Below are 25214 nucleotides of genomic sequence, written 5' to 3'. Positions count from 1 at the left end.
ATGAGCTTCATTTGCTAATATCGCAAAGACTTGTGCTAATTTTTAAATCAGCATGGATTTCTTGCAATTTACGCAAGGTTGTGTCTGTGCTATTTTCGAACGGACTGCTCATGCGTTATTGGTAACAGATTTCTCTCCGTGAACCAGAGGGAAAAAAAGATTTACGTTTTAGAAACGTTCCTGAAACGATTCTGAAAAAGTTTTGGAGGCGTTCATTAATTTAAATGAGATTTTGTTTTTAAATTTGTACTCCCTCCCCTTTTGTGAGATTTTTTCGGACCTCTCTTAAGACGCTCTTAATAAATTCTTTTGACATACATGAAACGTTTTAGAAATGTTTCCTTTGTCATTTTTCTTGAATTTTCAGACCAACTTCGAAAAGAAAGAGAAAAACCAACAGCGGGGATTTTGATTTTTGTCTAATCAGTCATGAAGAAAAATAAAAATATAATGTTATTTAAAAATTGACACAGAGCTTTTTATCTCAATTTCAGATTTCCTTTCCTTATTTTCAAGTGAATTTTAAAATTTTTCTAAGTTTTACACACAGAAAAAACACTGCATAAACTTTATTGCGCGAAAAATACTATTTTAACAAATGCTAGTTCACATAGACTGTGACGCTCTCAATTAGAGTAAAATTTTGTTGCAGGCAAATATTATACAGATTTAGGGATGAAAATAATACTATGTTTCTTCTGTGGCGGGACATTTTTAATCATTTTCCTTCATATAACATTGATTTTGTATGGTGGCCCAACCGTGAAGCCCTAGTTCGAACGTAACGAAAAAATTTATTTCTTTGAAATGCCTATAACTTTTACACTTATGGTCCAATCATTTTCTGTTGTGTAGACAAAATGTTGCACTTGAAAAGATCTTTCCAACCATACATGAGGAAATCCGAAATGCGATTTAGAACAGAAGTTATGGCCACATGTCAAAACGTGGCCCAACCGTACTGACTCTCCCCTATCTTTAATTTTAAATTAATTTAATATTTTTAAGTATCCTCAAATATTTTATTCGAATAAATTCAAAAATTTTGAAAGGTTTCTAAAAAAAACTTAAAAATGTAAACATTTTCAAATTTTTTTTTTATTTTCTATTTTTTTTATATATGAATATATTTTATTTGAATACATTAACTCAGTAATAATTTTAAATATTTTAATTGTATCTTAAAATACTCAAATTTAATAAAAAAAATTTAAGTTTTTAAAAAATTTTTAAATCGCCTCAAGTATTTTATTTAAAATACCTTCAACAATATTTTTGAAAGGTTTTTCTGATATACAAAGAAAAAAACTTCATCTGAACTGCGAAAAGTTTCACTTTAGAATAGTAGAAGATTTAACTAATAGAATTAAATAAATTTTTTTCTTCGTGTATTAAATTAAAAATAAATCTTAAATTTTTTTTTTTGAACTATTCGTGAAATTTTATTTTCTCTTCAAATATTTTAAATTATATCATTGTAAAATAAGAAACGAAATATAATAATTGATGGAAAATTTTTAAAAATTCACAATTCATCGATTATTATAATATATATATATAGAAATCGACAAAATTTTAAATTAAAACAAAATTTTTGAAAAAAGCAAGTTTACAATTCTTAAATATTATTAAAAGTACAGCAATATCCTCGTAAATCCGTAATAACACCGTAAGTGTCAGAAATAAGAATAAAAGAGAATCGTAGAGGGGCACTTAAATTGCCGATGGTTTTCTTTTTTAAAATACATTCTTTCAACTGAAAAAGTCGAACAAGAAGCATCAAGTGAACGTTGGAATGTCCATAAGATGCTCTTCGAGGAAACTTTGAGTTCTGCTGCATAGGCATAAAGACACAATAGAATAAGAAATTAGATTTTTTTTCCTCAAAAATCATCAATATATAGAATTTTAGTTATTCTTCTATAAATATTTTTAAAAAAATGTAATATTTTTTCTTATTCAAAAAGTAAAATGAGAAGTAGAAAAGAATTTTCCCTAAAATTGTCATGCAAAAAAAAATTTGTTTTTTAATATTTTTTTTTATAATAAAACATAGGTATAGAAAATCTATAAACATACCGTATTTGCTGCGCATGTAGATGATGAGAGTCAATGGATCTCCAACTCTAACTGGTCCAGCGACTCGCGTTCCTGTTACTCCATATCCATATCTAATTTCCATGTAGCATTCAGGCGGCTGAAGAGTGAAGACTACAGGATTTCCCGTGGCAACCCTATATTGATAAAAAGAAGATCATTATGTTTTCTTACATATAAAATGATTATCTTGTCTGACAATTTAGTTAAATTCAGTTAAAGCAATATATATGCGCTATAAGGAAGAGATTTGCCCCGAGACCAATTAGGCAATATAAATCATAAAATAATGATCAAGTTCCTCGAGCATTTTTTGGCGCTATATAACACAAGAAGTGAGAGATAAGGGCAAAGATGAGCGTCAACTCGATATGTTTATGAATATGAAAAACACGTTTAGAAGAATCGTGAATCATGTAAAATTGCCTCATTAGTCGCCTGCACCTCATAAATTCAAAACTATTTCAGTATTTGGCCTATGATGAGAATAATGAGTGTAATGATTTCCCCTTTTGCGCTACTGGTCATGAAATCATTTAGCTCCCGATGCTCATCATATAGTATGCACGCGAGTCTATAATCACAGGCTATGCACATTCGTCGAACTTCGTTATGCACGAAAGTCCATCGTAAGTGATGCTTATACGACGACCTACCATACCACTACTATCATATATAGCTTTTGCTTTCAAAGTGGTGGTGATGTGTAATAACAGGCCCTTAACGATTTACTAAATGCCCACCCAGCTTTCATCTTCCAATTAAATCAAATTCCAAGAACATTACTGACACTAAAATCCATTCCCTATGTTGTATTTATTTCTGATGATGGATTTTTCATTTTGATGAGGTTCAGATGTTCCTGGGAGACTATTATTATTGTTAAGCAAAATGAGGAAAATTCTCTTCTAACAATCGTGAGTGGTAAAAATTTTGCTCATACAACACTAAATAATATCATTTTTTCTTGATCCGGAAATTTTAAACTATTTAAGCGGATATTTGTTTTTCTTTTTATTTTTCAAAGTTAAACAATATGTAAAAAATGTTTTGTGTAAGAATTTGAGCAAATTTGATCTATAAGAAAAAAAGCGTGTAAAACAAAAGACAATAAAATTTATCTTACTCGACATCGAGAAATGGAAACGTGACAGTTTTCCAGAAGTCGTAACCATACTCGCAGGTGACCTTGAAGTGTTCATCGAACTCCTCTTCAATGAGTGGATTGTATTGTACAGTTACGGTATTCCACATCAAATTTTTCTAAAAAAAAAAAAGAAAGAAAGAAAAAAATTGTATTATTAATTAAAGTCACGAACGAATTTAACAACCTCATCGTCTATATAGATATACTGTATAGTGTTAATCCTACTGACTTAATATCGCAAAGTAGTCATTACAACTTCACCTACCGTGGGATTTTTCCTACTGTCCTGATGATGAGTATTCTCACCGAGAGTGCCGCATCGATTTAGTTGAATGTAAAATTCGTAATAATCACGACCCGTCCCGTTAACGTACATGCAGTCTGGATCATATGAATAACCTGCAAACAAAGATAACAATTGTATTTTACAATCATCTTTTTTTTCTCGCTCCCATCTCATTTACATACATTAGCTATTGCCCTATTTTGTTATCTTTTTTTTTAAAATCTGAATTGATAGATTTGACTATAATTTTTTTTTTTAATAGCCGCTAATTTTTAAGTTTTGCTACTTTCTGTGTGACTTCCAAATTATAAAAATTATGCAATTTTCGTCAATTTTTAAAAAATACTCCACCATATTAGATCTATCATGTTGAATTTTTAAAAAGTGGCATCATATTCGTAATCAGCACCCCCAAAAATCCCTGAGCAAAAATTTTCAAACGTATCTAATATATTATTTAAAAATGAGTCCACTATATATTGGATCCACTATTTTGAATTTTTTATAACTGACTTCAAATTCGTGAAAAGCGACCCCAAAACTATAAGTACACACCTTTAGATTATATAAAAATCATCAATTTAATTTTGGCCAGCTAAATCGTTGAAATATTTTGGTTTTACCAACTAAAGTCTGATTAAGGGATCATCCATAAAGCATGTGATACTTTAGGGGGTAGAGGGAGGGTCAGCAAAATATCATATGGATGACCCCTAAGATAACCAAAATTTAATTTTAATTTAAGTAATCAATTTAAATTGATTACTTAATTGATTAGTTAAATTAAAATTTCAACAATTCGAAAAGTTACACTGAGAAAAAAGGGTTTGAGTTGGTATCAGTAGTAGTAAAAGTCAGTTTCAGTCAGACCGCCCAGTTTCTTCTAAATTTGTTACTAGTAGTTTAGATTGGTTTTGGTCAGACAACGACCAAAACCAAGATTACTGTAATTTTGATATTACTAGTAAAAGTCAGTCAAAGTCATAACCTTTCATTTTTTCTAAATTTAGCACTAGTACTAGAAGGTACAGTGAAAAAAAAATGTATATTTGATTCAAATAATAGGTTACTTAATTATTATCAAATAAATATTTATTTGTATTAAATAATTATTATTTAAGAGGTTTATTTAATTAAAATACAAATTATTTGGTTCAAGTAAATATTTATTTGATAATAGTAAAGAATTAACCTTTTTATTTGAATTAAATTTTTTTTCAGTGTACACTAAACGAACACTGAAAAACTTTTGGTTTAGCAACTTTCCCAAACGTAAAGTTTCTACATTCAGTTAACTTCACTCATATAAAAACACATGGCAAATATTAAGTATGAAGTTACTTGTATATAGAAATTTTTCGTTTGGGGCAGCTGCTGCACCAAAATTTTTTCAGTGAAGAAATAGAATAACTGCATTTATAAAGAAAGAGGAAAAAGTGAAAACAGAATTTTTTTTTTGAAATAAAATAGAATAACGTCTTTTGAAAGTGCAAAGGAAACATTATCAACGCATTAAAATCAAGAGAAAAGAAATAACTAATAATTCGGTGCAAATAAAACGATGTTTTCTTATTTAAAAACACATGCTATTATCATAATACAAGTATAACTGGTTATCATAAAATTGCATAATCTATAATTTCTGAAAAGACTTTCTATATAGTATTGGAATATAGAATTACGTGCTTTGGATTATTTAATAATAATTAATAGTAGGTAAATATGAGGGAATAAATCGAATGAAATTCATGTCCGACGAAGTAACTCTGATCTTTCTCTCTCCCTCTCTCTGGCGCACATCCATATAATTTGCGATGATCACTGCAATGGGATTTCTTCGAAGGACTCGTAGGTAACTCGTAGGACGTATAGAAAGATGCGGCGTTAGATATTTACGGACCACCTGAGAATCCATGTCTTCCTTTTCTCTGCGCCCCGTGTGCAATACACCGCACGGAAAACACGCAGAATCGGAATAACGGAGAGAGATAGTACAATCTTATGCCGCGACGAAAAAAGCGTGCTCTCGACTAATCGTCCTCGACGATCGATTTACGATAATTACTTTTCCATTATTAGCGCCATGTATACTCGTTATGTTCCCTTTGAAAGAGAGCGAGAGAGAGAGAGAGAGAGAAAAGTACCTTTTGCTTTACAAGAGAATGGTATATTCCAATGGATCCTCTTTCTGCATGAGTAACTTTAAGATAATGCATTTACGTAGAATTTTTTTTTTCCTTCTATTTCTTTTCATTTTCTAAGAGCTCCAATTAAGTACTGCGTAAATATATGAAGTTATCTCTATAATATTCATGGATCATTGCGCGTAATAAGTCGAAATTATTATTACTGTAATAAATCTTTACCTGCAGAGTAGAGAAGTCCAGCGAACGAGCCATTAAAGCCAATTCGGATCTTCATGTAATCGTCTTGACATTCCGCCTCGATATCTGAAAATTGTACACGCAAATAATTTAAAAATTATAATGTAATTTTTTTTTTTATACAAAAGGTACGATATAATATTTATCTTTTAATTAATTTCCAGATTAAATAATCAATTATTAATAATTAAAATAATTAAGACGGGTTAGAAAATAAAAATATGTCTTAAGACCAATAGAAGCATTTACCAGAAAATGATTTTTAAGATTTTAAGTGGTTTGGTATTATTTTGACACAAAATTTTTTGTAATAATTGTTATTGTAGAACCGGTACTAATATTTTTTTAGACAATCAATTCTGATACTATTTTTGAGTTCTTCACAAAATTTTAGCTCAAATATTTAACAAAAAAACCTACAGAGAACAAATACATGTGGAATCATAATAATTACACGAGCTTAATCTAAAAAATCTGAAAATCATACAAAAAAAATATTATTTACAGATAGGTATAAAGAACTGAAAGTGCTTTAAAACAGAACCTCATCTCATTTTCCGCGTAGCGCACAACTTGCTTTTTTTCACTTTGTAAAAGAAAAATCACAAATAATGTTCACATAATATTTCGATTCCAATGTAAAAAGGTCATTTCTGTGATTACAAACAAAAACCAATAGTTACTTTTGTATTTAACATTATAATTTTTCGTGAAAAGTGGTTTTTAAGGCTGAAAACGTCAAAATTTCACCTGTCCCACAGGATGTTTAAACAAAACAGTTAATATTTTTAGCAATGTGCACTAATAAATACAATTTCTGTTGCTATTTTAGTATTTTATATTGTAATGGAATTGAATAAAAAAAACGTTTCATTAAAAAAATAATTATATTTTCTTTTTTTTTTTGCTATTTATACTTGACTGCACTTTTGTGTGTTATTCTGCGTTTTATTATTAAATATTGAATTATTTATAAATAAATGTCAAATGTTAATATAGTTCTACTTTAGTAACAGCATAAGTTATATTCCTTAAGTTGATCAATAAAGAAAGTAATCAATTTTCTAATTGATTTATCCTTTTTTTTTACACATTTTAAGATTCAAATTTGTACAGGGCATCAATATTCAATATTATTTAAAAAAAATAGAATATAATTAAATAATAAAGGTTAAATAAAGTGTAGTTATATTATTTTAGTCTATATATATATATGTGAAACATATGAAACCGATTAAAAATAAATGATAATTTTCTCAAAAAAAAAAAAATTATTAACATCAGTTCCACCGGTTCGACCGACCCCAGCGTCTCCACCCGCCACAAAATTTCGACCGTCACTAGTCCAAGTTTAATACACAATGAAACAAACGAAATTCAAAATATTTATTATAAACTATCATAGCTCCGGTAAGTTTACTATAACTTAGCAAATAAATTTCTATAAATTATCGTATAAATTTCCATAAATTACCAAAATAAAATTTTTAATTGTCGTTCGCGCTATATATATATATATTTGTAAATTACCGCGAAAATTTTCATAAATTACCGAAATTAAAATTTTTAATTGCGATTTATGCTTTACATATTTTTATGAATTTTAGACAAAATTTCTATAAATTACCGCGAAAATTTCTGTAAATTACCGAAATAAAAATTTTTAATTGTCGTTCGCGCTATATATATTTCTGTGAATTACCCCAAAAATTCCCATAAACATTTTAAATAAAATTTTCACTATTTTATAGAATTCAAAAAGCAAAAAAATTTTTTTTTAAATTTGTTTAAAAAAATTAAAAAATTATAAAAAAATTTTCCGGCCCACTATGGATATTTATTTCTTGACACTTTATCTTCAAAAATATGTATTGATATTGATCATTTCGATAAAAAAATATTTTTAATGTTTCAGACACCAAATCGTGCGCTACGCGGAGAATCACCCATATATATATAACGATAACGAATAAAACAATAGATAAAAAAATACCAGAGCGAGAACAAAAATAAAAAAAATTTAAATCACTTAAAAATAAAACAAAAAAATTGGAAAAAACATGAAATAAAAAACGCAAAGATAAAAAACAAAAGTTTAATATAAAAGAATAAAAGATTTCATATCATTTATTATACAAAATTTCAAAACCTAATCGTAACAGGAAGGAAACTGATTCTTATAATAACACAATAGATTAATTAGTTTCGAGTAACATGGAAATGGTCAGATAAGATTGGTGTTGAAATTGTCGACAAATGGGGATGCGTTGAGTGGATGCAAACGGAAATTCACTCATCGATGACGCGAGTGAAAGTGGATGGATCTTATAGGCGCTCTTCGTAGTAAAGAACGTTTCCATGTGACGACGTAACGTTTCGTATATATATATATATATATTTATAGATACATATATAGAAAAGATGGAACGATAGTTACACTTGACGTAGTAGGACCGATGATACAACTGTTTGTACTACTCTCCTGATTTTAAACTCCAGCGTACTTATATTCTCGAGACTCTTAAAGAGGCTTTGGATATGTTTTTAAAGTACTCTACACTTATTTAGTATTATACTTCTCAATGCTTTGTGTTCATTGTCCGGCAAAACGACCGTGCATACACAATGAGATATGTTGCACAAGAAATATCTTTCTTTTTTTTTCTCGCAGCACTTTTCATTGATATCTTCGAAAAAATTTTCCATTTTCAATAGGAAATAAGGAATATTGTGTTAAAATTTTTAAATTTTCACTTTCTTTCTCCGTATACATTATTAAGAGCATTTAAAAGATTTTAAATTTTCTTATTTTCTCAAGAATAAAAAATTATTGAAAATTTTTTGCTTCTCTTATTTTTAAAAATGACTGTTCTCAAATTAGATATTATTAATTCATTAATCCAAAATCGAACCTTGCAGCTGAATTTTCTGTAACAAAGCCTTTTTTTAATTTCGTTCTGCATAAAATCAATACAGTCGTGACAGTAGTCTTACTTATAATAATAACTAGTTCGGTATTACCAAAAGTATATTTAATGTATCGAATCTGGGTAATAAAAACTCTTTATGTAATAGAATTGTATTTTTCTGGTTATATCCAACATTGGTTTTTCTCCGAATTCGGAAAAATAAAAATCGAAAGATCGCTTTTTCGTATATTGTTCTATTGAGAGAGTATTTCTATGATTCTTTTTATTATCACAATTTATGGGAATCTGAAGGAGAAATCACCCCTTAAAAGGGTGGAAAATGCAATTCAATTCCGAGAATTCGTCAACTCTCTTTGTGAAAATCCTGTATAAAAAGTTCACATTTGCCAGGAGAGATCAGTTTAAACAGGCAACGGGTTAAAAGAATTTTGTGATATAACATGCCGAATTTAAAACAGAACTTTTTAAAATAAAATTTTAAGAAACTGTATGTATATTTTGTTCTGTGACGTTCCGGTATGTCAAAATTTCACACTTTTCTTTTTGAAATTTGTCTTAGGATGAGGGATGCAGAATGTACTTATTTAAGATGTAATTATATTTTAATTATACGTATTGTTGTGTATGTAAGAATGATTTCCCCGTGTAAAAGAATGTTGTATGAATGAATATATTTTATTATTTCTGCTTATTTTATATTAATATCATTTTTACTCAATTTATTCTTTTATACAATTTTTACACATCTTTAGAATTTCAATATTTTAATTTATTATTCAAACATAAAGAACAAATGTTCGACAATCTGGTTATTGGGTTTTTCTGTTCACATTTTCAGGATACACGCAAAAATCTTTTTTTTTAATAAAAAAATACCATAAAGCTGTTTCAATAGAGAAAACGCCTAAACTAGAAAGAGTATTGGTACACATAAGGATCTTAATCCCTAAATTTTAAGATCTCAATAAATAAAACATTTAAAATGAACAAGTGTAATAAAGGATTTTGCATTCTCAGAAATGACAATTCCTTAAAAGTGTGCGAGTTAAGCCTTGCAATAAAATTACAATTAGACAAAAGAGCAAAGGGCTTAACTCCGCACATAGCGTAAACATTTGTTGGCCAAATGTTTTATTGCACCTCCACCTTAGCGTGTATCTGGTCCACGTGGACTCTAAGAGTTTTTAATACTAAATTTCTATTTTTAGGGCGTGATTTTTATGTTGTTTTCAGTAAATCAGAAACCTTAATTTTCTCCTTTTTCCAAAATTTTCCCTCCACCTTTAACGTTTTGCAAGTTTTCTTGAGAGTGGGAATGAACGACGCTGTTACCCGGAGCGTCGTCCAACTTCTTTTAATCAGTCTCTTTTCGGTCCCTGTTCGCGAAATTCGGAATTGGTTCCCTTTCTGAACCAATAATTCCTTGAGGTTCGATCTTAGGATTTTCAACGAGATTTGGACTGAAAACGCGCTCTCTTATCACTGTATAATTCCTATTTGTTAAAGGTTCGAACTTAAGATTTGTAGCATGTCCAAATCTCAGTGATTTCCTATAACCGTATAAATCCTCGGAATTAATATTTAGTTCAGGATAGGATCTAATCTCCGTTTTGTGAATATACCGTTTTACTTTAACTTTTATATTCATTGAAATTTTATCTTGTCAACTTGTATTCTTTTTAAACTTATTAATTTTATAATTTTACCCTTCTGGTTTATAGATTTTGTAGTTATCAATAAAATTCTTAATTGTTCTTATATGTGAATTTTGTGTATTAATGTGTTTCGTCGAGAAATCTCATTGTGTGCGTAAGTTTGGTAAATAAACAAACAATTTTTATTCAACCTAACCTATTTTCTCTTTCCTTCTATTTTATTATTTATTCCTCTAATAACAATAATAAAGTGAGTTTCAACTCTTTGTAAGTAACAAGATCTCACAAATTCTATTTTTTGTGACGAACTTTTAGTTATTCTTTTAACCTTTATTTCCATGCCGTGACGTAACAGTTCTAAATTCAAAACACATGAAAATTTGCAACTAAACGTAAATTTGCTCCGTATACCGTTAAGACATGAATTAAAACGGTGTCGGAAATCTGACACTGAAGTTTAGGTCATCAGCTGAATGGTGTATGGTGATTATCGTCATCATCATCTTCAAAATTGTCATCATCATCATCATCATCATCATGGTCGTCGACGTCGTTGTCAGGCTAACACACATGTTCGTATAAATATATAGTATGGAAGAGAGGTCAGAGTAAAGAAGGAAGATTAGAGGATCGTAGAATGAAAGGGGTCAGAGTGAAAAGGAGGGAGAAAAAGACGACGATAGGACGAAGGGGGTCAGAAACAAGGAAAAATGTCGGAGTATCAGGGGACCTCGCTACCATGAGTTCAGGTTCAATGAAGTCGTAAAGCTGCGGGAACTTAAGCCCACCCGTGGAATCGTCGATTATTGCATGAGGAAAGCCATTAAGTTTAATGTATCCTCTTTGCAGTCGACTACCGATTTCCATAAGTCCACGATGTAAGATATTCTTTACTCCGTTAGGCGTTGTTTTTTTTTCCCCTCTTGCTTACAAGTTATTCCTTAATTCACTTTTTCGAGTCCTCACGATATTTAAATTAAATTTGTTTCTATCTTTCAATGTTTATATATAGATCTAAAATTGTCATCAGCAAATATTACAATCTCTCGTTTATTTCTTCTAGTGCCTTTTAGCATATTTTGAGATCGTAATACAAAGTTTACACAATTTTTTATAAATTTCAATATGTGTCTTCTTTTATAATCATTTTCTGCTTCGTGGAATAAATTTCATCTTCTTCTTTCTAATCTTCACGTTCTCCTTTCAATTTTTTACGATTGGTCTTTAATTTTTTTCTTTCGACAATTTTATTTTCTTCACGTGTTTCTTTCTTTCCCATTTCTCTGCGTCTTCTTTTCCTCTTTCCCTTTTCTGCGCTTTTTCGCCTTGACTTTTTTTTGTGCAAGTGAGCCCTTCGATGAGTCATTATTAGAGCCAACCTCGGGCGGTAGGTAATGGTCTAAAGAAAGTAATTACCTACGTTAAATAATGTATGATGCACTTTCTTGTCCTCGCTATTGTATAGCCGGAGGAAATACTCAACAGAGTTATTGTACTGCAAGGTGGAAACATTAAACCTATTCAATTTGCTTAAATGCAAAAAAATTAATATCTCCTCTATTTTCCGGAGGAATGAATATTAGACACGGTTTTCTTATTGGTTATCTCTTTCACTCCTTCTCTCATGACTTTGTTCCATGAGAGCGAGGAAGATTCAACGTTTGCGCATCATATACTCAGAAAGGGTGTTTTGAAAATTTTTGTTTCTATAAAAATTTAACTAATAAAAATTAAGGGTATATGTTTTGCCCGAATAAAAGTAGGCTTAAAATTGTAAATATAACACAAAGCAAAACTCAAAAGTATACTTAACAGGTCAATTTTTGAAAGATAAAAATTCATTTGCTGAAATATTCTTATTTTATGTGTTCAATTTGTGAGCAAAGAAAACCAAAATTCATTTTTACGAGAATATCTATTCGCCTCTAAGCTTTCTAAATCCTGATAATTCCTTCAGCCAAGTGTTATTTATTCCTTTTATTGCAAATTAGTTTTTTTCCACTTGGTACAATGACGCTTTAAATCCTTTGGATCCTTTGTGTTCATCCTTATTCCGATTATTACTTTTGTTTTTTGTTTCATAATTTAGATCTTTAGTTTTGGAACCAAAAAAACTAGATTTTTTAAACTTTGAAATCAATTATAATAATAATTAAACACGAGGTGGTATTTTTCTATTCTTTACTACATATTTTTTATGTTTTTCTTCTTTTTCATTCTTAAAGAAAACGATTACTGACCAAGTAACTCTTTTTATTTTTTCTAGGTTGTATATAATATAAATCTTATTCTGTGCACATTATGTGTAAACACATACTCGGAAAATTAGATTCTATATACTTTGAAGCGGCAATTTATGCACTTCCTTGGGGAAGTGATGTTTATCTGTTTTTCATAAGGTGGTAATTTCACTTCTTTTTTGATTAGGATAAGAAAGAGAGACAGAGGGCGAGAACGACCAGAAGGTTTTTTGATAAAGAAAGTGGTGAATCCTACTGGCAGGATCTTTATGCAATTTTTTCAGAGTTTATTGACTGATTCAAGATTTATTTAAGTATATAGTTGCTGCTCCCTGCGCGCCTAAAGGTTTATTATTTTCATTTCTATATATATACATGTACACGTCAAATATGACCGGATGAAGAGATTTACGTGACTTGATAAATGATTTTTTTCAAGTTCAACACAAGAAGTATTGTTTTGATTTTAGAGAGGAATTCTGTATGTTCCATAGATTTTTTAATTGTTTTCTAATTACATTTATAATATTTATATTCTTTTAATTTTATTGCTTCTTAAAATTGTCAATATTGCCTGAAATTTATACTTGAGGCTAAATTTAAAAAAATAGATGAAGATAACTTAATTAAACTTTTATATGGATCATAACCTTTAACAATCTGCTTAACAACAAAAGAACAGATTCAAACAAAATTTCTCAAGAATTATTTATTTGTGACCCATTATTTTTGTTCAAAATTATTAACGGATTTGTTTATTGTCTATTGATATTATTCTGCATAAATTTTATTGTTTCTTCAAAAATTAGGCTGAATTTCGCAACGTTTCAAAAACAAAAAATTAAAATAGAATTATTTTTTCAAGTCAATTTATCTCTAATTTTGATTTGCATAAACTTTCAAGAAATTAATACTTTTGTAGAAGCCAGTTAACAATGAATAACATTAATTTTAAGCTAAAATAATACATATCGTCTCATTATTTTTTTGTTTTTGTTTTTAAAAACGTTGCGGACTTCAGCAGCATCTTCAAAAGGATTGAGGCATCAGAGATTGTTCAAAATATACAATTCAACAAATCTAACTTCTTGGACAATACTGTTTTAAATAAAATTTCTACTAAAGGTAATGAGTTCTGTCATAATTCGTTGCCATAGCAAACTTGTTTTATGTATACAAAATTCTTAAACATGCTAAACTTTCATTAAACAAAATCATCTTTCACAAATTCAAACAATCTGACAAAAACATTCACAACAAATATACCTAAAAATAAAGTTGATCTAGTATGTTTTGTTTAAAAAATTTCTGAAGAATCTTTGAAAATTGAAAAATATACTTTTCACATTAGCTACAAGACTTGTATCAATAAACCGAAGCTAAATATAGCTTCAAATAAATTGAGTTGTCAGAGAAGGAAAAATAGTTTTCTCGAGAGATGATTTGAAGATATTTAGCGAATAATTGCAATAAGAAGAGCTAAAGGACTATACATATAAGAGAGCAAGAATGTCTTCCGGCGGAGGTTTGTTGGGTTGGGGCAAAAGAGAAAAAAATAATAAAATAAAACAAAAAGAAGGATTGGAATTTAAGTTGGAGATTACTAATTAAATCGTGTTGTCTCTGCACGTTTCCTTCTTACTGTAATGCTTTTGCAATATAGCTATATATGCTCTATCAGGTTAATTCCACTGGATTAGAATCGAGAAGTAAAATGAAAGAAGAAAACTCACGTTGCACTCTTGTGGTATTAGGCCTATATCTTCTGTGTTCGCGATCCCAAGATTCCGGATGTCTTCTCCATTCCTCGTCGGATGCTAGTCCTGTTCCTCCGACGCCACCACCTGCGAGACCCTGGAGACCTTGTAGTGTTTGAAGAGCCTGTAAATTGGGGCTCAAAGGTCTACTCTTCAATGAAGGCACTGGAACGTATGCCGCGCCTTCACCAACATACACCACCTGTAAATAAACAACAACTCACTTATTACATGAACAACATAATAACATAACTCTTCAACCCAAAACTGATGGTCAAATTTTATTATGTTCAACCATTTGTTAAAATTGAATTAATAGAAAACTACTCATCAGTAGTCAAAGCATGCAGTTGAATGCTGACTTTCTTTATTTTCAAGACTGGTTGCTGCAGGATGCTCTCTCTCAAATATCAATTTTATAACTCTAAATATTTGTCTAAATAAACTTGTAATCTTAACATTATAAAATTTGGTATCTATATGATTTTGAGGTTTCTGATTACAAAATTAAAGTCAGATTTTCAAAATCCATATAATGGCAGATCCAATATGGTGAAAAAATGTTAAATAATTGTTTGATTTCAAAAATCTTGCTTTAAATTCGTAATCAGCTGCCTCAAAAACCTCTACAGATACCAAATTTTCTAAAAATTCAACTGCCATATTGGATTTGACATTTCAGATGAATCTCAAATATTATCTCTTTGGGTGAAAATTTCCAAACTGGGCCACCTAAAACTGACTTTTAAATTTTTTTTTCATAATCTATTGCAGAAAGCCGAATTAAAAACATTCCTGAAATGCATTTTTAAAAAAATTAATTTTTTAATTATTTATTAACAATTGAATATTTTGTTACCTTTCCACTAAATTTGCAATTACTCTGTTGCTTGTTAATGAAATTTAATAAAATTTAGTGAGTATATAGAAAAATTATGTCTCTTTGAAATGCAATAGAAATTTCAATTAACCTTTATTGTTAATGCAAAAAAAATTGTTTATTTAATAAACAAATGAATATTTAAACTATTTCTCATATGTTTAGAAAAAAAATTTAAAAACGACATAAATCTACACTTTCTCAACTTTAATTTAAAAAAAAATCTTAGTACATTTAAAAAATGAGTGAATTACGCGAATTTGAAGAGCGACGTGCAAGCGCTGAAACAAACCTCGCGTCGCCCTAATAGAAATTTGTCATGGAAGCACTAGAAATACTCTAGTTACTGGCCAGTTTTTCTCGTGGACGCTGATTCTAGACAAACTAGACAATTACTGTAAAGTTACTTGACCAACAGTCTTAGAAAACATTCAAGTTGAACTTAAAATTGGCTAGATTCAACTTTTGTCCAGTTGCTTGAATGGCACTGTCTAATGTCTCTAGAAATTATACTTTCGTCTTCTTTCGTAGCAGCAGCGCTGCAGTACATGTCTAATAACTAGACAAAGAAGTGCTAGAATTCTGTGTTTCATTATTTTCTTAAGGAGGTTCGGGGGATCATTTGAGGGGCAGGCAGGGAAGAGGAAGTACCAATGCTTCAGCATACGAATTTTAATTTCATACCAACATAATATCGTTAATGAAAATATGCATTTACTTTTATTCTATTGTATGAAACACACCTAATTTAATTTATTTAATTATATTTTAATATATTCTTGCATATAAATGTGTATAATTGTGAATTTATCGTTAAAATAATTTAAAAGAAATATAACATTTGGCTGCAGTTGACTTAGAAACGCTGCATTTATTGTGTAGTGTTGGCTAACATGAGTAAAACTTTCGTTGTCTATTTTCATCTCAGTCCGTCGTAGGTTATCTCATTTCCTTTCTCGCTTACTCTGTCAGTGTATTTGCTGACAACTTCACATAGTATGCGCGTGTGTTGTCAAATGTCAATTGACAAACCTAACCCCAAATAAAATGCAAACATGGAAAGTGTTCTAAGGTATAAAGGCAGATTTATTAATAAAAAACAATTAGATAGGCGTGTTAAACAATTTTCTTTTTCAATTTAACACATTTTGTTTTTTATTACATTACATTTCGTATTTCAAATTATAAAATTACTTTAAACCATAGAATTGTTATTGCAAAAAATATATCTATTTATTAAATATAATTAATTTTTTTTCAATTAAATTAATAATTAATAATTATGATTATCATAATCATAGCATTAAATTTTTTTAAATTAATTATCAAGATAAAAATTAATTGAAATAGCTAACATTGATCATTTTAATATCCATTAAGATTTGTTATTTATTTTTTTGTAATCGATTGTTAATAACTAAATTTATAAATTTTTGTAAAAAAATAAACCATTTTTTAACATTTTTTAAAATTTAATATATTAAGTTAAAATTGTTTTTTTTCATAAAAACGTTTAAAATAAAAGTTTCTATTTTATTGTATTTTTGAATTCTCGCGGGTAAAGTCAACGCGTTGATCACATTACAGTGTTGCCGTCGTTTCAATGCCCCTGTCCGAAATACTGCTTGAATGCATGATTTCTAATTGATTTTTATTAATTATCTTTAAAACTATGCGGTGAAAATACAATATTATTAAATGTTTACAATCAGAAATGTTTCCGCTATTCAATTCAAAGTTTTTTTAAACAGTGTAACCTTTTTTTATGCACTTTTATTGATATTTTGTCTCACCTTAGAACACTATCCCATAAGAGCCTATGTATAAAATGTGAACTTTGACTTCAATTTTCTCAAAAAGTATACGGTAAATCATTTTCATACTTGGTGGAAAATTGAATGGCATCCCAGACATTAGGAAAAAAAATATTTCAAACTTTTTTAACCTTTTTCAAAATACCCCCGAACCTCCTTAAATAATAAAATTGTAATTAATTCAGGTAAATATAAATTAACATAATTTATTATTTTAATATAATAAATAAATAAAATCTATATTCACATATTTTCTGAATATATTAGTATTTGAAGTTTTATAATATTTATTATGTTTTTCTTTTTTATAAATGAAATTATTCTATTATCTATTATTGGCATTTTATTTATTGTTCCATTTATATGGGCAAATCTAAAAAACAGGTAACTTTCGTGTGACTTGGGCTTATTTTTAATGGTACACCTTATATTAACCCAGTTGCTTGTGAATTACATATATTTACTGATACTTGAATGATACGAAACAGTTTTTAAGTGATTTAGTAAATAACTTAAATGTTATACGAATGTAAATGCCAGAAAACAACAAAAAATTAAAAATTTGTGTGTGACTTATCAGATATGTAAAATGAAATGTAGGATAACTTTTGAAGCACTCCATATAAATATTTGAAATTTTACATGATATTTGTATTTATAATAACATTTCAATTATACTATGTAAGTAAGTTGTGCAGTCAAAAATATCAAAATGATAAGGAATCGAAAAGATGTGACTTTACTTTCCATTATTTTGAAAAGTTTCAGCTTTTCGCTTGTAGTTTTTGAAGCACTTATTTAAAAAACATTTCGAAGTATGCATTGAATTCTTCAAATAATTACGAATAAATCGGTACATTAACAAAAGTTGTGCTTTTAAAATAAACTTACATTTAAAGGTAAAATAATCTGCTACATACAGCGTAAACCTTTTTCACAAACGTCAAAAATCAAGAAAACACAATGTCTGCAGGTAATTTAATTCTCATTTTTATATTTAAAAAAAATGTGAGTTTTCCTACAGTAGCATTTGCTGATAACGTGTATTCATTCACAATTTCTGTAGATCCCAAAATACTCAAACGCGATAAAATGAGAGAAAAAAGAAAAGAACAAGCTTTGAAAAATGAAAAAGAACGTTTGAGGAAATTAGAATACAATACTAAAAATAATCCACTGCGTCCATCTACGAAGTTATCAAAAATAATTACGATTGATTCTCAAGAAAATTCTTTAAAAACTCGACTGCGTAAAAATCCATCTAACCCCTCAATGAATTTAATTAATTCAAATGCTCCTACAAGTCAAGTCGAAATTGAGGACAGTTTCAGCGAGTACCATTCTAACAATGAAAATGTGTTATGCGAAGTATCAACTCAACCAACAGCATCAATTTTTTCGGATAATTTAAATCAATCTGAAAACTGTGATAACAATGATTTAAGCAATGTTCCTTCCACATCAAATCAACCAGCAACGTTAATTGTCCCACAATCGAAAAAATTAAGTAAGTGCAATTCAGAAAAAATAAACTACGGATCCTTTACAGTTTTTTGCTCTATTATTTTATGACGGGTTCGCGATGCTTTAAAATTTATTCAAACACGTAGTTTTAATTGTATTTTATTTTTCAGGAATAATTTAATATTATTATTTATATTTATTTTTATTACCTACTAATACTACTATTTCTTAATCAATATTAATTTTTTCTAAATCTTACGCATTTTTTACGATTGTAGGGGAATCGAGTCTTTCGGATGCTTCCACAGATCAATCTAAGAACTCGCATGATTCGAAAAGTAAAGATAAGCGTTACATACGTACTTTGTTAGCACGACAGCAAAGGTTGTACGCACGTATTCGACAATTAAAAGCGACAGTTGAAGGAAAAAATAAAATTATTCATAAATGGACCGTTCGATGTTCAAGAATGCAAAAAAGACTGGCTGATCAAAGTAATCCAAAAAGTAAAGTATTGAACGCAGTTGAGACGATTGAAAAACAAGGTCCTGCAGCTGTTAGAGAACGCCTTTTGTACTGTGAAGTTCTTGATCAACAATTGCAAGAACGAAAAAAAAATATGACTGAAGAAAAAGATCGGATTGCTTTTAAAAAAATGCTGTCTGGTCCTACTGTGAAAGAAAATAAAAGTATGAAAAAATTATCTCATTTAGTGAGTCTACGTTCTCAAAGAAAATATATGAATTGTAAAGTACTTAATGGTAAAAGATCGTGTGCCAAGGCTGAGGAAAGAAAATCAGAAATTTCCAAAATAATCAGAGCCTTTTTTGAATCGGATGAGAATTCTTCAATCGCTCCAGGTGTCAAAGATACAATAACTCGTCATAACATCAAAAAGAGAAAACGATATTTGTGCGATACTGTTAATAATTTGTTCGTAAAATTCAAAAAACAGCATCCAACAATAAAGATTTCTCGTGCTGCATTTTATAAGTATAAACCATTTTGGTTAGTACATCGGTCGATCAATGGACGAGATACCTGCCTTTGCAAGACACATGCAAACATGAACTTCGTCCTTCTCAGATTGTCAAATCATAAATTGATAGATAATTCTTCTTCGCAATCATTTATAGAATCGCGAGTGTGTAACGTTTTCAGTAAAGAATGCTGGTACGGGGAGTGTTTGAATTGTGAAAACAAAAAGCTTGATATTAGAAATTGTAATGATCGAACCTGGTACTTCAAATGGGTAACTCGCGATGTCAGTAGATTAGGCGCAAAAGGCAAAATGTATGATGTTAAAATAACATCCAAGATAAGGGTTGATACCACCGTAGATGGTTTAATAACTGAAGCAAACAATCTCGTTCAAGACTATTTGAAGCACGAGTATCTTAGGATTCATCAGCAACGAGCGATTTCAGCTATTAGAGATTCTTTGAAAGCAAAGGAAGCATTTTATTGCGGAGATTTTTCTCAAAACTGGATATGTAAATACGGCGCAGAAATACAAGGTGCACATTTCGGTGCCTCTAAAAAACAATTGTCGTTACATACGGGTGCATTTTATTACAAGAACGAAGTAGGTGATTTAAAGTGTATTTCTTGTTGCACTGTATCTGAGTGTCTTCGTCACGACGCTGCTGGTGTGTGGACTCATTTACAGCCAATCTTGAAATTAATAAAGGAAACTTTACCCGAATTAACAGCGATCCACGTTCAAACAGATGGCCCTAGTTCGCAATATAGAAATAAAACTTGTTTCCATCTATTTCAACAGTTTTGCGTAAAATTGGGATTAAATTATGCTACATGGAATTTCACAGCACCAGGACACGGCAAAAGTGTTGCAGATGGAACCGGTGGAACTGTAAAAAGTCTATGTGATCGAGCAGTTGCGCTTGGGAAAGATATTTTGACAGCTGAGGAAATGATAAACGAAATTCAAGCTTCAGAAAAAGTAAAAGCATTCCTAATCGTAGAGGATGATTTTAAAATGATCGATAAAATGACAAATCCTGAAATAGTAGCGGCTCCTGGTACAACGAAAATGCATCAATTAATTTGGTTAAAAAAGAATCCTAATGGTTTGTTGCTTAATGAACTGTCATGCTCCTACTGTTACACTATGGGGTTGTACGAATCATCATGTCAACATTTTCCTCTATCACCACACACATGGATTCCTGCTGAAAAAATTATCACCAACAAAAAACGGACTGCTCAAAATTTTACTGGACAAGTAAAAAACAAGAAGCCGAAAACTGCAATTTCTAAAAAGAAACAAATTACAATTGAAGAAAATGGAGACAAAAATAAGAATAAGAATGCAACAACTCGTAAGCATTCATATAACACAAGGCAAAGAAAAATTTGAGGTTAATTTTTATAAATGATTGTTCATATTTCGTTCATATAATTTGTTAACAAATAATAACAATATTAATCAGATTTCGATGATTTTTTGTTATATATATGCGATCTAAGAGCTTTTGATATCTAAAACGTGACGTAACAAATACTCAAATTTATTTTCCGTATAACTTTTGAAGCACTTGATGTAAATGAATTATACTTATAGTTTATGATTTATTGAAAGATTATGAGTAAAATGATATAAGAACCACAAGTGTGCTCACAAATCAAAAAATTTTACTTTTTTTTGTTCAAGTGTGCATGTTTTTTAGATTTGCCCATATATCATATATTTTTTTATTAAGAAAGTTTATTTTCAATTGATATTGAAAAAAATGTGTAATTTAGAAAACCTAACCTATAAATTCTATCCTTTGATATTAAAAAACAATAAAAATTACTGTTTTCGTTGAGTTTTTCACTTAGAAAACAATAAATAATAATTTTAATAGTAATTATTTTTAAAAAATGTCAAAATGCAATAATAAAAATATGCCTTGTTACATAGATAGGTTATATTTTATTTCTCTTTTTATTTTTTTAAATTAAAATGTTTTTATGCCTTAAATTTTTAAAATCTTTTTAAATAAAATATATAATTTTAATAATAGGTGGATTAATAGCTAAATTAAAAAAATTTTTAAATTATAAAATATTAAAATTAAGTTGTAAAAAATTAAAAATTAAATTTTTAGAAAATTTAAAATATCTATTGTTTAATACAATAATGGTTTAATGAAATTTGTGCTGCTTAAAATTGTTATTTCAAGTGTAAATTTATTTTTCAGTAAATTATAAAAAATTAAAATTCTAAAATATGTATTTTGGCAGATAATAGTAAAAATATTTATATAAAGCATGCAATTTTTAGCTACAGCACTGAACTAAAATATATCTGATATATTTTTCGTTTGATGGATATCGTTAGTATAGCAGATTGCGTAGCGTGTGACTGGTCTCGCCACAGAAAAAATAAAAAATTACCATCTACACTCGAAGAATTTAACAATTCTAATAATCACGTATATAATAAAACCATCCCTTTCCGTGACTTTAACAATCGAGACAGACTAAATAAAAATTATTGGTGGCTACCAGAAGACAATATCCATTTGGCCGACATCAGACGAAGATCAAAAAGGAAAAAAATTTTAGTCGAGGACGACTATATTGAAATATTCCATCCAGCAATTCAATAGTGCTTTATTTTTTTTCAAAATCATCTTCTCAAAAAAGTGGCTTCTTATAAAGTGTTTATTTGACAATTAATGTGTATCAAAAATGAGGTTTTTTTTTTTATTGGTAAATTTTAAATTTTTTATATTTTATTCCCATTCCATTTGAAAGTGTATCAACGAGAGTTTTATAAGTGACTTACTCCTTTTTTCTCTCAATCGAAATAGTCATAATATAAAGTGACACAGTGATAAAATGTACATAAACATTATTAGAGACTATTAATAAGTACTTTAAAACAAAAAAATAATTTAAAGACTTGATCTGAGTCAAGCTTATGTGCTTGCAAGAATCAATATCTTATATGCTAGAGACCAAGGTTCTTTTTGTATATTGTTTATACCTGTATAATTCTCAATGTATTCCTAATAAATAAACAAACTATTAAAAAAAAAAAATTGCGTAGCGTGTGTACCTCGCGCCCAGCGGACCCGTGTTCGCTCCCCGTTACCCCCGAGATTTTTCGTAGAAATTGCGTTCTCTTCGTGTTTAAAAGTTGATGATAATAATAATTGTATAATAAATTACTAATACAAAAATATTATGACACTGAAGTTACCAACGTTGAATCGACGAAAAGAATTTTCTTTTCCTCAGATTGAATATTTCCCCGCCTTGGTTAAGGATTTTTAGTGTTTAAGGATGTATTTGGGACCAAAATAAAGAAGTTTAAATTTAAAAAAATTGGTTCTTGGCCTTTAAACTAAACTGAAAACGAAAAATTCGTTCGTTGATTTGTCGAATCAACGTTGGTAACTTCAGCGTCATAAAATATTTGTTTCAATCGCCATTACAGTGCAATCAAAAAGTTTATGTTTCAGTGTACCAGAAAATATTTGTGATCCTTTTACACAAGTAAATTTTTTTTTAAATTAAAAATTAAATAGTATTGACAAATATTATGCTTTTAACAATTTACTATACATTATATTTTCTTGAAATAATTTAGATTATAATTTTAAAAAATTACTCTAATTATATAATTTATTATTGTATAATTAGTTTCTTACATTAAATCTTAATATTAGACAAATTTTGAGAATATTTAAAAGAAATAATTTGTCTAGTTTTTCTAACGGACCGTTGATCAGAATTTATCAAGTTGGGCTAGACAATAACTAGACGAAAAAAGCGTGACATTCCATTCGAGTAATTAGCCAGTTGCAGTGTTAAGTTACTAGACAGCTTCTAGCGCAACTGTCCAGTGCCACAATAATTACTGGGACAAATTTCTACTAGGGCGATGCCTATTCTCTGTTATCGAATTATTAACTAGAATTCTTGATTATCAAATTTTTTCTTTATTTTATTATTTAACAATCATATAACTTTTCATTACAACTGGTTTCTGAGAATTTTTTCAAAAAACGAATATTCATTGAATTATTTTGCAAGTAGGTAACAGAATTAGTATCACTAGAGAAAATTTTTATTAAATAAACAATTTTTTTTTTGCATTAACAATAAAGGTTAATTGAAATTTCTATTGCATTTCAAAGAGACATAATTTTTCTATATACTCACCAAATTTTATTAAATTTCATTAACAAGCAACAGAGTAATTGCAAATTTAGTGGAAAGGTAACAAAATATTCAATTGTTAATAAATAATTAAAAAATTAATTTTTTTAAAAACGCATTTCAGGAATGTTTTTAATTCGGCTTCCTGCAATAGATTATGAAAAAAAAATATTAAAAATTTTAAAAGTCAGTTTTAGGTGGCCCAGTTTGGAAATTTTCACTCTTTACAAACTTTAATTTAACAAATATGTTCTTACTACAAAAAAAAACTCTAAAATTTCGAAATATTTTACAATACTTATTTGAAAGAATAATTTACAGAAAAAATAAATACTATTATAGTTGCTTCATGGTCATATATTTACATCCTCAATGATCTTTTGTATTCAACAATCTTATCTGATGATATAGTTTGGCGCGTGCCTCATATTGTACTATATAAAATCGTCAAATTTTAAAATCACAATATCCTTTTAAATTTGGACAAAGGCTATTGTTTTCTTTATATTTAAAATTTACAATATGTCGGTGATAATTTATTATTTATTCTACGATATGTAAGAGCTAATAAATGTATCAACAATTAAATCTTTTTTTTAAATTTAGATTTAAAATAAAAAAAAAAGATTAGATTGTAAAAAATGAAAAAAGGAAATGTAAAGATATTTCCTTTTTTTAAATAAGTATTTCAAAATATTAAAATTTTCAATAAAATATATAATCATGTATATGATCTGGTCTCCCTTCCATGTCTTCCACATAATTAGAATTGAACGTGTACAAAATAAGTTTCTTATATTTGCTACGAGAATATATAATATACCTTTTGATTTTCATAACCATGATTATAGGGACTTAAGATCCATAATGAACATTCCTCCCTTAACATCAAGATTTTATTTTGCCGATATGTCATTCTTGTATAGACTTTTAAACGGAGCTATTTATTGCCCTTCACTTTTATCTATGATAAACTTATCTGTTCCCAGAATGTTCTCTAGACGATACACGTTATTTTCAGTGGCATTTCATAAAACAAACTGTGGTAATAATTCATTATTTGACCGTATTACAGGAGAAGCTTATTTAATCTCTAATGAAGTAAATTTTTTTGATGACAATGCCACAAGATTCACAACAGCATTGCGCAATATTATATTGAATAGAAACTGATATATTATAGCAAAGTGTGAACCTAGATTTAAGCCAAAAAATTTTTTTTGTTATTATTAGATTTAGAAGTACGTTTGTATATGAAAGGGCAAGTCACGTTATCTTATTAAATAAAATAAAATTTATTTACAATAAGTAAATATTTATTTGGCTCTGAGTATCTTTTCTATGGTTTTTTCTCAATTTGTCTCACTTACATAAAGTAACTTTAT

At 28.7% G+C, this 25214-nt stretch overlaps 2 protein-coding genes across 5 annotated transcripts in view; one reads left to right on the top strand and one right to left on the bottom strand.

The window, feature by feature from the left end:
* LOC127287013 (uncharacterized) overlaps positions 1-25214 on the bottom strand; it is a 216237-nt gene that overhangs the window by 6917 nt on the left and 184106 nt on the right. For all 3 annotated transcript variants that reach the window (XM_051313708.1, XM_051313706.1, XM_051313707.1), the window contains 5 exons: positions 14473-14698; positions 5897-5980; positions 3510-3643; positions 3224-3360; positions 2080-2234 (listed from right to left, as the gene is read on the bottom strand). In XM_051313708.1, the coding sequence (XP_051169665.1) occupies positions 2080-2234; positions 3224-3360; positions 3510-3643; positions 5897-5980; positions 14473-14698 (736 nt within the window). The remainder of the gene's footprint in view (positions 1-2079; positions 2235-3223; positions 3361-3509; positions 3644-5896; positions 5981-14472; positions 14699-25214) is intronic.
* Positions 1-25214, top strand: part of LOC127287022 (uncharacterized) — a 442987-nt gene that overhangs the window by 278977 nt on the left and 138796 nt on the right. The gene's annotated exons all lie outside the window — the stretch shown is intronic.

Source organism: Leptopilina boulardi, unplaced genomic scaffold, assembly GCF_019393585.1.
Source record: "Leptopilina boulardi isolate dan_hultmark-lab unplaced genomic scaffold, ZJU_Lbou_2.1 LbouV2_367, whole genome shotgun sequence".
In the NCBI taxonomy this organism is placed as follows: Eukaryota; Metazoa; Arthropoda; class Insecta; order Hymenoptera; family Figitidae; genus Leptopilina; species Leptopilina boulardi.
This window is presented reverse-complemented; position numbering and strand designations above follow the sequence as displayed.